The sequence below is a fragment of the Lolium rigidum genome, chromosome 6, assembly GCF_022539505.1.
Source record: "Lolium rigidum isolate FL_2022 chromosome 6, APGP_CSIRO_Lrig_0.1, whole genome shotgun sequence".
NCBI lineage: Eukaryota > Viridiplantae > Streptophyta > Magnoliopsida > Poales > Poaceae > Lolium > Lolium rigidum.
In genome coordinates, this window is record NC_061513.1 from 20,905,322 (window position 1) to 20,922,604 (window position 17,283).

General features: G+C 47.1%; 2 protein-coding genes across 2 annotated transcripts; one reads left to right on the forward strand and one right to left on the reverse strand.

Annotated features, from left to right (window-relative positions):
* Positions 1–1,382: 1,382 nt before the first annotated feature.
* LOC124662267 (bidirectional sugar transporter SWEET6a-like) lies at positions 1,383–2,099 on the reverse strand. The gene has a single exon (XM_047200123.1). The coding sequence runs from the start codon at positions 2,097–2,099 to the stop codon at positions 1,383–1,385; it is 717 nt and encodes a 238-aa protein (XP_047056079.1).
* A 13,156-nt stretch (positions 2,100–15,255) lies between these two features.
* Positions 15,256–15,972, forward strand: LOC124662268 (bidirectional sugar transporter SWEET6a-like). The gene has a single exon (XM_047200124.1). It carries the CDS (start codon positions 15,256–15,258, stop codon positions 15,970–15,972), a length of 717 nt encoding a protein of 238 aa, XP_047056080.1.
* The last annotated feature ends 1,311 nt before the right edge of the window (positions 15,973–17,283 follow it).

Genomic DNA, 17,283 nt, shown 5'->3' on the forward strand with positions numbered 1-17,283 from the left:
GAAATACTTCAAGAGCCAAGCCATGTATATATGGAATGTAACTATACCAAGACCTAAGCATGATGATCGATATTTCAAGTGAGGACAATACATTAAATTCATCCTGGTTTGAATCCATACACGTTAAACTCGAAGTGTACGTGACAAGTTTTTGCGTGGTAGCCTTTTACATTTTAAGCTCAAGAATTTGCATGCTGCAAATTATTGCTCTCCGAAGAGTGAAGAGGAGAAACATGGAGAGACTTGTGCGCCTGTGGTGGCGAAGCCATCAATTCAGTCGATGACTTGACTGAAGACTGTCTTGGCTGGGCTGGTCTATAATCATGCTCTCGGAGAAGAGAAGTACACGTTTGAGGAGAATTTAAAAAAATCCCCACTCATGTACTATATTGATTAAAAGTTAGCTCATTCTCAAGAAACAATTGGATCTTTTCCAATATCATTGCACAATTTAAGGATGCTGTTAGAGATGGTCTAAGATCTGTTAAGAATACAGTTGAGGATGAAGCTGTTGTGCTGGGTATGATTTTTAAATTTTCCAGATTGGTAAATATGCATGAATATCATTAAATCGAATGTTTGTGCTGGTATGATAAGGAGTTCCAGCTACATCTTCCGGATGAAGCTCATCGTGTAACTACACAGGTTGATGGCTACCAGAGTAGAACGTCGAAAATGACGCAGCTGAAAGTAGCATCAAAAGTTCAAAACTATATTATGTGTGTATTTGGTCGATTACAGCAATGGGTTTACATGTCAAAGAACTTCTCTGTGTATGCCAGTTTTAGGGTTTCTAATCTGGTCTGCAACTATTTGTCAGCTTATTTTTTTCACCACTAGACATTGCTCAGGAGATATTGTTCAGATTTTTTAGTCAGATTAAATCAGCTTTAGTCCTTATCTTACGCCCTCCTCTAATCGCGTTCTCAAATACTTGAAGATTTGGACACCAAGGTCTTCTAGTACTACTTAAATTTGACAAACCCTTTCTATTACAGAATAATTTCCAAGCATAATAAAATTGATTTTGTTATGGAAGTATTTTGGCACAAATCTAGACACATGACTTCCTTACATGCATTAGTGGTCACAGTTTGAAGAGTATGGTGCCTTGGCGATCGTAATAGTATTTGCAGAGCAACACAATAATTAAATAAACCCAATCATAATATCATGAAAATCGTATATAGACAAGAATAATAATAATGACCAAAGATAGGTACGCCTATGAATTACTAATAACACCACCAGTTAAAAGTAGAAGATACTAATATGTCTGAACTATGGAAGAACTGGCTAGTAGTATACGAGTATATATAAGCCTAACATATGCATGTAGCTGAAACTAAGGGAGGACGGACGGCCTTGCGCAGGAGGGTGCGCTAGACGTTGGTGCTGAGGGTTTTGTCGGCGATGGTTGGCAGCTCGACGTTCTTGGCCTTCTTTGGGGTGGACTTGTAGTAGCATCCGTATAGGATGAGCTGGGCGATGCTGAAGAGCACACCGAGGCCATTGGGGATGGTGATGTAGAGGTCGAACTTGATGAGGGCGTAGGCCGTCCAGCAGCCTCCGTTGAGCAATCCGACCAAGGAGAGGTAGAAGGGCATGTACTCGACGCTCTTGGTTTTGATAACTTTGCCCATGACGCTGAGCGGGGCTGCGTACATGCAGGTGTTGGCGATGACGCAGAGGATTCCGACGATCATGGACCTCCTGTCGTGCGTGTGGGCGCCGAGGAGCACGCCGGTCACGAGGGCGGCCATGAGGACGGCCTCGGCGGCGAGCACGGCGAGCACCCAGAGGCGCTTCCTGTTTGGCGCGTACAGCAAGAAGGTGACGAGGTAGGCGGCCTCGATGGCGAGGCCGATGCCGTTGATGGTGATGACGAGCGTGCTGTTGGGGTGGACCAAGGGGAGGCCGTAGAAGACCCAGAGCATGCAGTTGAAGATGGTGGCGAGGTACGGCACCGGGCTGAACTCCTCCACGTCCTTCTTCTTGATGATCCCCCAGAACGTCGGCACCGGCGACAGGAAGAGCCCGAAGGAGATGACGTTGCCGACGATGCCGACGACGCTCCGGGCCACGTCCGCGGACACCATCTTCAAAGCTTGATTCCGGCGACTTGCACACGTACGTAGGTGGCTGGCTTGATTTGTGGATAGATCGATCTATCGACTTTTGTGATTTTTGTGATCGCTAGCCCAGCCCTTTATACGCACCCACCCACCTACCCTGAACCCTACCAGGACACACGCACGTACACGCAACGGATTCCTCCTCTTGTTGTCTACGTACAAATACAATTACAAACGGATAGATAAGAGATACCGGATCGACTTGCCGCGGCGCTTTGAACACCAACTTCTTGTTGAGTTCGTATATATCCCTAAAATTAACTTGTTCTGTACGTAATTTTCATGAAGATTCGAACTTTGTTTGCGTTGCCAAATCTCGCTTCGTCTGCCGGGGTCACGTACGGCCGCATCCAAGTTACAATGGGTTATATATGGTCACCGGATTCGTTTTGATTTTGAAACAAACATGGATATTATAATGGATATAGATCCGTATCCGGATATATTATGTTAGCCAACTTTTATTATTTCTTCTCCGATATGCCAAATATATTTACCCAACCTAAAAAAAATAACAAAACGTAAATTTCTCAAATTGGACTTGAAACCATTGTGTATGTTTGAAGGTATCGAGAGAGGATCGAGCGAGAGAGACAATGATTGAATCACTTGTATTGATTGATGAAGCTTTTACATATATATAGGGAGGGAACAGATGTGATCAGGTCGGTTCCCTGGGAGGCGTCGCTCCGGGGGAATAACTGCCTAATGATGGTTCCCTAAATGGGTCCGTTTAGGCCTGGATGGGCGGGCTTTTCTCCCTCTTTCTCCGTCGGCGGTGCGGAGTTTCCCATGGCTACCTCCGCATCACTGAGGACGGCCGGGTTCTGAAGCGGCGGTGTCATCTCCTCCGCCGGAGGTGGTTGGCTTGAGACATGAGGAATCCATGGTTGTGGTGGTCTTCTCTTTCACCGGAGGGGATCGGCTAGTTTGTGGCTATTTTGGCGGGTTTCGCGATCCATCATCTAGTCCCGACGACGAGGCGTGGCTGCCGGTGAAAGCCGACCCTGACTTCGGTCATGGCCGACAATGGCGGCGCCTGTTTGTCACTACCTTGTTGAAGGCATTGTCTCTAAAGTCTGTGTTTTCTGCTCCCCTGGGCTGCTTCGGGGGAAAACCCAGATCCGGGTATCCCGAATCGAATGATGGCGGCGCGCATCATCGTTCTACCTGTCGGGGCATTGTTTTTTGGAGCAGAGAACGGACGGTGGTGGTGCTGAGGTGGAGCGGTGTGTTTCTGCTGTGCTGGCGTCATCGACTCTCTGCAGCATGGTGCAGCGGAGTCTCGGAGATGGACACAGTGTGATGGACGCGCAGGATGATTCTACCTGTTGGGGGCATATTTTTTGGGGAAGAGAACGGACGGTGGTGGTGCTGAGGTGGAGCGGTGTGTTTCTGTTGTGCCGGTGTCGTCGACTCTCTGCAGCATGGTGCAGCGGAGTCTCAGAGACGGACGCAGTGTGATGGACGCGCGCAGGATGGTGGTGTCGTCTAGCGTTGTGGCAACGTCTATGGAAGGCCTGTCAAGGTCAATGTGTTGATCTCTCTTGGAGATGGGTACGCGGAAGACGACGCTGGCGATTCTATGGCGTATGCAATGGTGTGCGGTGAGAGTCTGCTAGACTAATTGTGCTTCTCACACGCCAATGGACGGCTTGGACAAACACTCGGTTTTTAGATGATGTGTGTTGGTGTGAGGTCAGGGTACTGCCTCTTTTCTTGGACACCCCCTTCATCGTTCTTATAGGTTTAGCGAGTTGTCTCTAGGAAGGTGGTTTGAACTGATCTTTGTATTCCACTTGTAAGGTTTTATGGATAATCTAATAAAGAAAAACGGTGTGCATCCTTTGGATGCAGAGGCCGAGGCAATGCTTCATTCCGGAAAAAACTCAAGGTTAATAAGCAATGGATCATGTTCTGAGTTTAAGTAACTCTAACTCGATATGCCAATTATATAACTAACCTAAAAAACTAACAAGGTGGTCTAATGTAACTTTCTCTTATTCGAGTTAACTTACCTAAACAAACTAACTAGTATCGGCTGGCCCTGACCATATGGCTTGCCATACCGTTCTTACGAAGATAATCAGAAATTCGAAGTCCTACCATTGGTTGAAGGACCTGCGGTATGGGCGGAGCTGCCCATTTCTTCTACCCGTACCGATGGGCGAGAAATATTTTCTCGGTGTTCTGCAAGTTTAACGAGCAGTAGTATGGTAGGCCGCCGCCATACCGTACGCCCGTACCATCTCGAAATTGAGCAAAAAAAAGAAGAGAGAAGAAGACAAGGTGACGTGCGGGCATATGCTCGTACCAAGCGCCTATACCCGAAGGACAACACTGAGCAACGAGGGGGAGGAACATACAATAAGTCACCACACGGTCTCCACAACCGTACAATGTGCGCTATAACCCTCCATCATTTTATTTTTACATTCAAAGGTTATTGGTGTAATGTTGCAACACCACTACTTTTCGGTTTCCAGGGATCTCGCTAAAATCCACACATTATCGATTTAAAATAGAAAGAAACATATATTACAGCAACGACTCTAATGTTCAAGAGTAGAAATATACAATACAAAGATTCGAATCATACCTAAAACTATATTAATGTGTTTGAGTATGGACGAAAGTACAAATTGGACTAAGAGTCCTAAAGGTAACCAAGTGGCATCCATAACCTTATCTAGACCAAGCCAAAAGGGTAACCTTGCTAATCGTCGTACCTCTCATATCTGTGAAAAGAGGGAGAAGGCAGAGTGAGTACCAAGGCACGTACTCAACGAGACCAGAACTAAACTGTGCTCGATGGGATATATGGTGGACTTAGCGGCAACAAAACTTGTACTAAAACCCAATAGAGATGTTACAACATCCGTCAGAGAATATAAAAGAGCGCATAAAGGTAACAACTGGACACTATACATGCATAACTCAGTCAAATACACAACTCCCCTTCACTCTCATAGCTAAGAAGCAATGTAAGGCATTCAACCATCGATAAACTTTATTAGATAATTGTTGTAGCAATGCTATTTTACTATGCAAATTATTCGCAACAATATAAAGGTGTAATTTGTTCTATGATCAAGCCATAGGTGCTCTGGTTCATCCATAATCGCGGACAGTGCTTATCGACAAGATGTATATCCTGCAGAGGTTGGCTAGATGTAACCATATGCATGGTCAACCCTGCTTTACAAAGACGGATTCTTACAACAACACCGTTTTCAATGCTGCAACCAGTTTTAAGGGGAGCCACCCCACTAAACTACCCCTGATGGAGTCCGGCCGGGGCTCCGAAACATACCGAGAGGTTTGTGTTGGCGTCCTAGATGGCAGTGAAAAATTGGCTAGGGATAAAGCGTCTCACGAGGAGGTCCAGTGCAGTACAAAATATAAACACATGAAGGCAACATGCAGTAAATCGTGCATATGAGAAAATAAAACCAAGGTTGTGGCTGCCGCTAAATAGAGTCGAGTAAAGGTAGTAAGTGATGAGGGTACCATTCCCCCACGTACGGGTAACAAGCTCATTCTCGAAACAGATAACAATAATAGCTGGGCATGAAACCGTTCTCCAGCAGGTGGACGTGAAGGGTCTTTGAGGTAGAGTAATCCTTCATATTCTTACAGGAACAACATGGACAATAGATGAAACCATTCGACCGCCTGTTTGCCTCAGCCACGTTGAGAAAATAATGCATGCCATTAATGAAGTCGGGATGGCACCGGTCACCGTACATCCATTGTCGACTCATCTGCATTATATATGTATATCAAAAATCATTAATTACACAACATCATGGATATATGAGTGACCAACTTAATTAATATTCAAGTTCATCGCATAAAACTAAGTTTTTTTTTATAAAAAAGAAGAGGCTCACCGAGGTGGTATGGTGCCGGCTAGGGGACGACGCTGGCAATCAACGGCGGTGAGGACGGGGATGATACTAAAACCTACAAAACATACTATAATTTCAGCTCAAATTGCATATAAAAAAATAAAATCCCTAACTTAGGCATTTCATCGAACACCTTGCTAGCACTAGAAAAATAATACCATTTAAACTAGCAAAGAAATGAGCTCAATTAGGAACGCCAGAAGAAAGGATGATATTGCTAACCCTTGGATAGATAGATGTCGTTAATCTTGTTAAAATGGTGGAGAAAAAATGAAGATTTTTTGGAGTGTGAGAGGTGCAAATTTTTTAGAAATGTGAGAGAGAGAGGAAAAAATGAGAAAGGATCGGGTGGGGGGCAGGGATCATATAGAGGCACCCTTTAGTACCGGTTCTTTAGATGAACCGCTACCAAAGGTCTAGCCCTAGCCCTACCCCGCGTCTGAAATTCTGCCAAAGACCTTTCGTACCGGTTCCTAACACGAACCGGTACGAAAGCCCCTAACGAACCAGTACGAAAGCTCCTCGCCCGCCTAAGCGCCCGAACCGATACAAATGACCCCTTTAGTACCGGTTCGTAAGGGAACCGGTACCAAAGGCTTAGACAGTTGCCCCATTTTCTACTAGTGAGGGCAGCCGCCATGGCAGTCGCTGATGATGAGGACATGATCGTTGGGAGGAGGGCGGGTTGTCGAGGACGTCGATCAAAATCAGGTTCCACGTTTTCTTCTTTTTCTTCTCTCACCGATCGGAACCAGTGAGCAACTTCTTCGTCTTGTCGCCAATCGGGAATCAGCTAGGAAACTTTGCTTTCTCTTTCGCGCCGATCGGGAATCAGCGAGCGAGTTTTCTTCTTCTCGAACCCTGCTCCAGTGCTCCCCCTAACAGAAGTTGAGAGGTCATATTTGTTTTTTTTTTCTACTTTAGGTCCGCCGAAACCCATATCCAGTCCATGTATACTTATCTACATAGATGCGGTATCTATACCTTTTTATATGTGGTGCCTTTTCAGTAAACATTGCGTCACGAATGCATATGACGGTATAAGCACGCCATACTTACAGGATTTGCTCGTGTAAGACAATGCGGGCCATACATGCCTCTATAGGGTTGTACATACATGTCAGATTTGGTGATTTTACGATCATGTCCCCGCTTACAAAAGGTATGGAAAAATCTACACCGTCCTTGTTTCAGATCGATCAGGGGTAGCGAATCAATCTCGATTTTCTGAGAATCGGGAGCTAGATGATTTGAAAAGGTAGGCTCGATACCATGTCAATGTTTGATAGAACGATGCCCCAATCAGGGGCTTCGGTTACGTGTTCATAGAAGGCAGGAAAAGCCCGGCCTGTCGTGGCTTAGAGAGAGAGTCCGTATAGGATTGGTATATTGTACCATATATCCTATATGGACAACACGGTGAGGATAATAGCATCTCTAGAAGATCCTTTAAAATGCTTGGCCCTTAAAGCTAACCATTCTTCAGAAGTTTTCGGCCTAAAAAAATGACTCACGCATATACCCTAAAATGTCCCGACCAAGAGTATTTAAGTGGTGCGAGACATGATCCGCAGAATTCTAGATATAGTCAAGGTTGACGCCTAGATTTTTTTTTGAACATAAGAAGGGCCTCGAAGGGCCCTGAACACACTTTATTAGGACAAGCTCAGTACATCTTACAGAAAGACCCAAAGAAAATAGGACATTACAAAATGGTCCCTGTCTTTTGCAAAGAGGACCCCTAAAACCTAATGGAGAAAGCAGTCGGGTCCAAAGCTTCTCCCTCACGAGCACCTTGCCGCCGTCGGGAACTGCATCACTTGGGACGACGAAGCTTCCATGGAGAACCATGGACGTCGCGATGAAGAGCCACTGCCTCCCTTCAGGCTCGTTGGCCGGGAGGAAATAGAATGGCCGCCATTCGACCAGAAGAGGCAACAACGGCGGGAAGACCGCTAATCGACCAGAGCAGAGGGCGACGTAGCCTCCAGAGAAGGCCGCCCTTCGACCTCCACAATGGGCGGCGTAGCTTCCGATGAAACGTTGCTGCTGATGTGCTCTCCCGAGCGCAATCTCAGAAACATAAGGCCAGAGATCTTCATTAGGCGTGGATGTTGTTGAACCAAGAAATTGAAAACTTGCCTGATCTCCTTTAGATCTACCAAAAAGCTGCTCATCTCCCACCTCACCTCCACCACCATGGCGACGGCAAGAAGATTTGATGAGCAACCAGCACCCATCAAGCAGCAGTTGAACTGGGGCACCAAGGACTCTTACTACATGCTTATTGAACGGGAATACAACAATTTCTTCCATCCCCAACTTCAGCTTCAACCTCCGAAGCACCATGACGAGGATGAACATCACCGCTAGCCACCGGACGCAGCCTGCATGCTCCAGCGACCAATCCCCAACCGGCATGACGCCAGACTCCACTAGGGAAAACCTACATAAAGACCAACTTATAATCCTACTATACACGGAGGAGACCTGGCTACCTCGCCCATGCTCGCTCACAACGAACGAGCCGCCGGAGGAGGGGGACAGAGGCGCCGGGCGGAGGTGATACCGATGGTGGACTCTCAAGAAGTATGGGGGCGAGTTGGAGGATAGGCCAAGAGAGCCTCTGCTCACCTAGATTTTAAGTACCCCGGATCCCATTGCGCTCGTTAGAGGGAGGGACATATCAACTCCTTCCTTCCCGCTCAAGCGCCGCCGCAACCGATCTCCGATATGCCTTCTAACCTCCATGCACCGCTTAATGGCTGCCATGGAGTTCCTGCAGCAGCCGCCCGTCGACTTCCAGGCAGCGTTGCCCCAATCCGTGCCTCCCCGAATTTCCACACCTCCAGTGGACGATGCTCCCCTCGCGCAACCCAATCCTTCGGTCGTAATGTCAAAAAAGAAGCGGCAGGGCAACCACCTCATCCAAGGAGCATGCCCACTTGTGACCGTGTCCTCCAGGCTCCCTACCGCCAATATTGTCTCGGGGAACGACTCGGCAACAGCGGTGCCACCTCATGGACTCCTTGGCCAAAATCGGTCTCCATTGGCCTAAAGAAACCAAATAAGGCAAACGAGGCTTGTGGATTGGTGCCTTCTCCACCCCCCCTACACCGGACGGGGTGCCCAATGCTACCATCAACTACACTGGAGGCCACAATGTTTTCGAGGATAACTGCATAGAGGTACTTTTTCCCTTGTTCTTCCATTATGATGATTAAATTTAGAAGCCATGAGTTTAATGGTGCTATGGCCGGTGGTGGTGCTACGGCCAGTAGTGGTGATGGTCTTTCAGCCGGTGATCGTGGTGGTGCTATGGCTGGTGGTAAGGACACATGCCATTTGTAGATAGAACCAGTGCACCCATCTGGCCGTGGGAGCTGCATGTTGACGTGGACATCATCTAGGACGAAGGCGACTACAATAGAGTAGGTCTGGGTTTTGGCCCACTAATTTCAATGTTTTTCAGTTTCTAATCTATGTAAATTATGTTTTCTATCAATAAAAGTTGCCATGAAAAACATTTGCATCGGGCTACTGGGGCAGCGCCTGTTGCGTATATATATTGTGTATAGCACATTAGCGCTGATGTGGCTCGCGGCCATGTAGGACGAGTTCGACGCACTGCAGCATAACAACAAGACATGGCAGCTTGTTCCACGACCCCGCCACGCCAACGTCATCACCGGGAAGTGGGTCTTTAAGCACAAGTTCCATCCGGATGGCTCCCTCGACTGACATAAGGCGCGTTGGGTCGTTCGTGGCTTTCATCAGCGTGCCGGTGTCGACTTCACTGACACGTTCGCTCCGATTGTCAAGCCCGTGACCATTTGCACCGTGCTCCATCTCGCCGTGTCTCGCCGCTGGCCCGTTCACTAGATGGACGTCTCCAACGCCTTCCTCTATGGTCATCTTGAGGAGCAAGTGTTCTGCCAGCAGCCCACCGGCTTCGTCGACTCCGCTCATCCAGATCATGTGTGCATGCTCTCGCGCTCATTGTATGGGCTCAAGAAGACGCCCCGCGCGTGGTACCAACGCATCACAACATTTCTTCACCAACTCGGCTTCCCCTCCACACGCTCGGATGCCTCGCTGTTCGTCTACCGTATGGGAGACGCCACAGCGTACCTGCTGCTCTATGTCGACGACATCATCCTGACGGCAAGCACTTATGCGCTTCTGGGTTACCGATCGTCTTCGTGCTGAGTTTGCTCTCAAGGATTTGGGGCCCCTACACTACTTCCTCGGCATTGAGGTCGTGCGTCGATCGGATGGCTTCTTCCTTCATCAGAAGAAGTATGCTCATGAGCTCCTCCACCGCGCTGGGATGCTTAACTGCAGCCCCGTGGCCACATCTGTCGACACGAAGACCACGCTCTCCGCCAAGGATGGTTCTCCGGCCCCTGATGCTTCACTCTAACGGTCTATTGTTGGTGCTCTCCAGAACCTCACTCTTACCAGGCCGGAGCTACAGTACGTTGTTCAGCAGGCGTGCATTCATATGCATGCTCCCGTGATGCCCATTGGACTTCGGTGAAGCGGATTCTCGGCTACATCTGTGGCACTTTGGACCTTGGTCTCTTGCTACATGCTTCTGCCGACACGGACATCATCGCCTACTTGGACGCTGACTGGGCCGGCTACCCCGACATGCTGATGTCTACGCACGCTTCTATTCCTGTAAACAGTGTTGGGCCTCCAAGAGCAGAGGTTTGTAGAACAGCAGCAAGTTTTCCCTTAAGTGGATCACCCAAGGTTTATCGAACTCAGGGAGGAAGAGGTCAAAGATATCCCTCTCAAGTAACCCTGCAATCACGATACAAGAAGTCTCTTGTGTCCCCAACACACCTAATACACTTGTCGGATGTATAGGTGCACTAGTTCGGCGAAGAGATAGTGAAATACAAGTAGTATGGATGTATATGAGTGGTAATAGCAATCTGAATAAAATATGGCAGCGAGTAAACATGCAACGGAACAGTAAATAAACGGAGTTTCGATGCTTAGAAACAAGGCCTAGGGATCATACTTTCACTAGTGGACACTCTCAACATTGCAATCATAATTGAATATAAATAAGCACTTCACTATGCTATTCTGAATTACTCTCTGGCAAGATAACGAACACTAATTCATCATGTAGGCAAACCTTAAAGATGTATTCCCAAGTACTAATGAACACCCCACGCTGTCACTTTGAGCATTCATAGGAGGTACTAACACACCACAATTTCATAGAGACATCCAACTCAAATCATAACTCGGTGAATAAGTATTCTGTGAAATATAGCCTAAGAGACCCACACGGTGCACACACTGTCACCTTTACACACGTGGGACAAGGAGTCTCCGGAGATCACATAAGTAAAATCCACTTGAATAGCATAATGACATCTAGATTACAAGCTCATCATATGGATCTCAATCATGTAAGGCAGCTCATGAGATCATTGTATTGAAGTACATAGAGAGAGAGATGAACCACATAGCTACCGGTACAGCCCTTAGCCTCGATGGAGAACTACTCCCTCCTCATGGGAGACAGCAGCGTTGATGAAGATGGCGGTGGTGTCGATGGAGATGCCTTCCGGGGGCACTTCCCCATCCCGGCGGCGTGCCGGAACGGAGACTCCTGTCCCCGGAATCTTGGCTTCGCGATGGCGGCGGCTCTGGAAGGTTTCTCGTACCGTGGCTTTTCCGTATCGAAGATTTAGGTCAGGGACCTTTAAATAGGCGAAGAGGCGGAGTCGGAAGGCTGACGGGGCCACCACACAGTAGGCGGGCGCGCCCCCCTGGGCCGCGCCGCCCTATCATCTGGTGGCCCTGTGGCCCCCCTCTGGTGGCTCTCGGGTGTTCTGGAAGCTTCGTGGAATTCTAAGATGCTGGGCGTTGATTTCATCCGATTCCGAGAATATTTCCTTACTAGGATTTCTGAAACCAAAAACTGCAGAAAACAACAACTGGCCCTTCGGCATCTCGTCAATAGGTTAGTTCCGGAAAACGCATAAATATGACATATAATGTGTATAAAACATGTGAGTATCATCATAAAAGTAGCATGGAACATGATACGTTTGAGACGTATCACACGCGACGCTCCACTTCGGGGTATTGCATCTACCTTGGACCCTCGCTCATATCATGGTCGTCCAAGCGGCAGCCCACGGTATCCCGCTCCAGCGCCGATGCGGAGTATCGAGTTCTTGCCAACGCTGTCGCCGAGTGCTCCTGGCTTCGACAGCTTCTTCAGGAGCTCTCCTGTCCCGTCAACAAGTCCATCGTGGTATACTGGGACAACGTCTCCGCTGTGTACCTATCCGCCAACCCCGTTCATCACCGCCGGACGAAGCATATCGAGCTCGACGAATAGGTGGCTCTTGGTCGCATACATGTGCTACACGTATCCACCTCTTAGCAGTTCGCGGATATCATGACTAAAGGACTGCCTACGACGTCCTTCGAGGAGTTTCGATCCAGTCTTTGCATCCGTTTTGCCGACGCTTGGACTGCGGGGGGGGGGGGGGTTGATGAGTATATATATTGTGTCTAGTACATTAGCGCTTAGAGCCCTCCTCTCTTTTATTTCTGAGGATGTGGAGACCTCCCATTGTACCTACATGTGTGCGCGTTGCACCCAAGTAATACAACGTGTGTTACAATCCCTTCTACAACGCCGACACAAACGGACAAGAGAGGTGGCGCGGCTGATTTATTGTCGACTGTGGCCCTACCAAACGTATCAAAACTGATAGTTTTACATCGGGCAGCTGGAGATGGCATAACCCTGAGAGAGAATCGTATTGTACCTTGGTTGCACCCCAGCCGGCGAAGCCCGGGCAGCGTGCGTTCCGGTCTGGATGTTGTCGGGTAGATTTGGCAATGCAAAACAAAGGGAAGCGCTAGGCGTCGATCGCCGGATTTCTGGGCAAAAATCGGTCCTTCTCCGGACCATTCGATCGCGATCCGACGCTTAGAATCAGCCACAACAGAACTTTTACATTTGGCCCCTTTCTATTTTGATGAATCAACCCGTGGTCCTAGTCTTCTCCACATGACCGAAAGTATGTATCCTTTTTATCCTGAACCTTCAAGATATTTACAGTGAAGGACATACCTGGGCTACAGAGTATTGCAACAAAATCAGTCTCTCTACGTACAAAAAAATATACTATTACAATAAATTAGCGCTTAGAGCCCTAAGCCCTCCTATGAGTATATATATTGTGTCTAGTACATTAGCGCTTAGAGCCCTCCTCTCTTTTATTTCTGAGGATGTGGAGACCTCCCATTGTACCTATATATGTGTGTGTTGCACTCAAGTAATACAACGTGTGTTACAATCCCTTCTACAACACCGACAGAAATGGACACGAGAGGTGGCGCGGATGATTTATTGTCGACTATGGCCCTACCAAACGTATCAAAACTGACAGTTTTACATCGGACAGCAGGAGATGGCGTAACCCTGAGAGAGAATCCTGTTGTACCTTGGTTGCACCCGGCCCGGCGAAGCCCGTGCTGCGTGCGTTCCGGTCTGGATGTTGTCGGGTAGATTTGGCAATGCAAAACAAAGGGAAGCGCTAGGCGTCGATCGCCAGATTTCTGGGCAAAAATCGGTCGTTCTCCAATCGATCGCGATCCGACGCTTAGAATCAGCCACAACAAAACTTTTACATTTGGCCCCTTTCTATTTTGATGAATCAACCCACGGTCCTAGTCTTCTCCACATGACCGAAAGTATGTATCTTTTTTGTCCCGAACCTTCGAGATATTTACAGCGAAGGACATACCTGAGGCTACAGAGTATTGCAACAAAATCTGTTTCTCTACATACAAAAAAATATACTATTACAATAAATTAATACAATAAATTTCAAAAAAGGGAGTGTTATAAAAATGATTTAACAAAAAATTATTTTGCTGTAGATTGATAACAACAAAATAAATCTTGTAAAATCTACAAAAATAAGAAATATTTACAACAAAAATACCACATATTTTGTAGCAACTAAAAATGTAGCTAACCAACAATATTTTTTATCCAGATTGATTTACAACAAAAAAATTATCAAGTCTTTCTACAAAAATTACAATTGATTACAACAAAAATAAATAATTAAGTTATTAGCAATTATTATTAACAATTAAATAAATAAAAAAATAGATGTTTACAACAATAGTTAACTGCAATATCAATATTTTTTGGATATTTACAACAAAAAAATCATATGTTTTTGTAGCGATGGAAAAGTGGTTAACAACATTTTATTTTGGTACAAATTGAATGACAATAAAAGTCACCATCTATTTGAATGAAAAACACAAACAATTACAACAAAATCCACAAACTTGTGGCAAACACCCATACATACATTACAACATTTTGCATGTGCTTTTTCTGCAAAACTAGTGCGCGTAATTTACAAAAAAAAAAGGTATGCAACATCGAGAAAAATCTGGCATTTTCCATATCATTTCATAATAGAAACGTGGATACATATTTTTGGTGCCTGGGTGGTGGTGGGCTTCAGCGTAGCTAGCTTTAGTGGTGGTAGGCTTCAGCGTAGCAAGCCATGATGGTGGTGGGCTGTAACGTGCATGGATGGTGGTCCAAAATGGGGCAAGCAAGGGAGCGATCCAGACGACCGATCATCGGTCGCCGGATGCGAAACGTTTCCCCAAAAAAAACATTAAGATGTGCATGGAAATTATGTACGTGCTCAACAAGTTTGTGTTCATATCCGGATATATCCATTATAATATCCATGTTTGTTTCAAAATCAAAACGAATCCGGTGACCAGATAACCCATTGTAACTTGGATGCGGCCGTACGTGACCCCGGCAGACGAAGCGAGATTTGGCAACGCAAACAAAGTTCGAATCTTCATGAAAATTACGTACAGAACAAGTTAATTTTAGGGATATATACGAACTCAACAAGAAGTTGGTGTTCAAAGCGCCGCGGCAAGTCGATCCGGTATCTCTATCTATCCGTTTGTAATTGTATTTGTACGTAGACAACAAGAGGAGGAATCCGTTGCGTGTACGTGCGTGTGTCCTGGTAGGGTTCAGGGTAGGTGGGTGGGTGCGTATAAAGGGCTGGGCTAGCGATCACAAAAATCACAAAAGTCGATAGATCGATCTATCCACAAATCAAGCCAGCCACCTACGTACGTGTGCAAGTCGCCGGAATCAAGCTTTGAAGATGGTGTCCGCGGACGTGGCCCGGAGCGTCGTCGGCATCGTCGGCAACGTCATCTCCTTCGGGCTCTTCCTGTCGCCGGTGCCGACGTTCTGGGGGATCATCAAGAAGAAGGACGTGGAGGAGTTCAGCCCGGTGCCGTACCTCGCCACCATCTTCAACTGCATGCTCTGGGTCTTCTACGGCCTCCCCTTGGTCCACCCCAACAGCACGCTCGTCATCACCATCAACGGCATCGGCCTCGCCATCGAGGCCGCCTACCTCGTCACCTTCTTGCTGTACGCGCCAAACAGGAAGCGCCTCTGGGTGCTCGCCGTGCTCGCCGCCGAGGCCGTCCTCATGGCCGCCCTCGTGACCGGCGTGCTCCTCGGCGCCCACACGCACGACAGGAGATCCATGATCGTCGGAATCCTCTGCGTCATCGCCAACACCTGCATGTACTTAGCCCCGCTCAGCGTCATGGGCAAAGTTATCAAAACCAAGAGCGTCGAGTACATGCCCTTCTACCTCTCCTTCGTCGGATTGCTCAACGGAGGCTGCTGGACGGCCTACGCCCTCATCAAGTTCGACCTCTACATCACCATCCCCAATGGCCTCGGTGTGCTCTTCAGCATCGCCCAGCTCATCCTATACGGATGCTACTACAAGTCCACCCCAAAGAAGGCCAAGAACGTCGAGCTGCCCACCATCGCCGACAAAACCCTCAGCACCAACGTCTAGCGCACCCTCCTGCACAAGGCCGTCCGTCCTCTAGTTTCAGCTACATGCATATGTTAGGCTTATATACTCGTATACTACTAGCTTGTTCTTCCGTAGTTCAGACATATTAGTATCTTCTACTTTTAACTGGTGGTGTTAGTCTTCAGTTAATTCATAGGCGTACCTGTCTTTGGTCCTTATTATTATTCTTGTCTATATACGATTTTCATGATATTATGATTGGGTTTATTTAATCATTGTGTTGCTCTGCAAATACTATTACGATCGCCAAGGCACCATACTCTTCAAACTGTGACCACTAATGCATGTAAGGAAGTCATGTGTCTAGATTTGTGCCAAAATACTTTCATAACAAAATCAATTTTATTACTCTTCTGTAATAGAAAGGTTTATCAAATCGGTTTTGCTATGTCTCAGTCAACTGAGATTTTTCTTAAGTGTAAGTCACTTACAAAAAAATACTTGAGCTGCACTTTTCTGTTCAAAAAGTGCAATTGCACTTTTCTGCCAGAAATGTGCAACTGGACTGAGTTGCACTTTTCTTTAAACTGCAGTTGCACTTTTCTGAGTTGACTGGGACTTAAGAAAATCTCAGTCAACTGAGATAGACACACCCTTATCAAATTTAATTAAGTAGAACTAAAAGACCTATGTTTCCAAAACTTAAGTATTCTAGAACGGGACTAGAGGAGGGCGTAAGATAAGGGCTAAGTCTGATCTGATCTGACTAGAAAGTCTGATCTGTCTAGTAGTGAAAAAAAAAATAGCTGGACAAAAAGTGCAGGCCGGATTAGAAATCCCGAAACACATAAGTTCTTTGACATGTAAAACCAGTGCTGTAATCGCTCAAATACAATAGGTTTTCATGCTACTTTCAGCTGCACCATACTCGAGTTCGACCCTGGTAGCCATCAACCTGTGTGGTTACCAGGGACGGAGGAAAGGGGGACGAGCGGGGGCGAGACCCCCCTAACGAATCGCTCGTGCCTTGAAAACGAGTAGCGAGATCGCTAATTTTTCGTTGATCCAGTCTACTTCGCCCCCCCTATCCTGTCAGTTCTTGTCAAACGGCCCCAATCCTGCCTAAGCCCATGTCGTGAAACGACAATTAAGCCCAAGAGATTATTAGAACCAAGAGCCCATTCGATGCTAGACAGGGAAAAGGAAAACCTGAGCAGCGCTAGGTGCTAGCAGCCTAGCACGCACGACCACAGGCGAGCGTTTCATTATGGACTTGACGCGCCGACCGGCCGACGCCTCGCATCCCGCCGGCCGCCACCAAGTCAGGAGTCACCGGCGGCTGCACAGTAT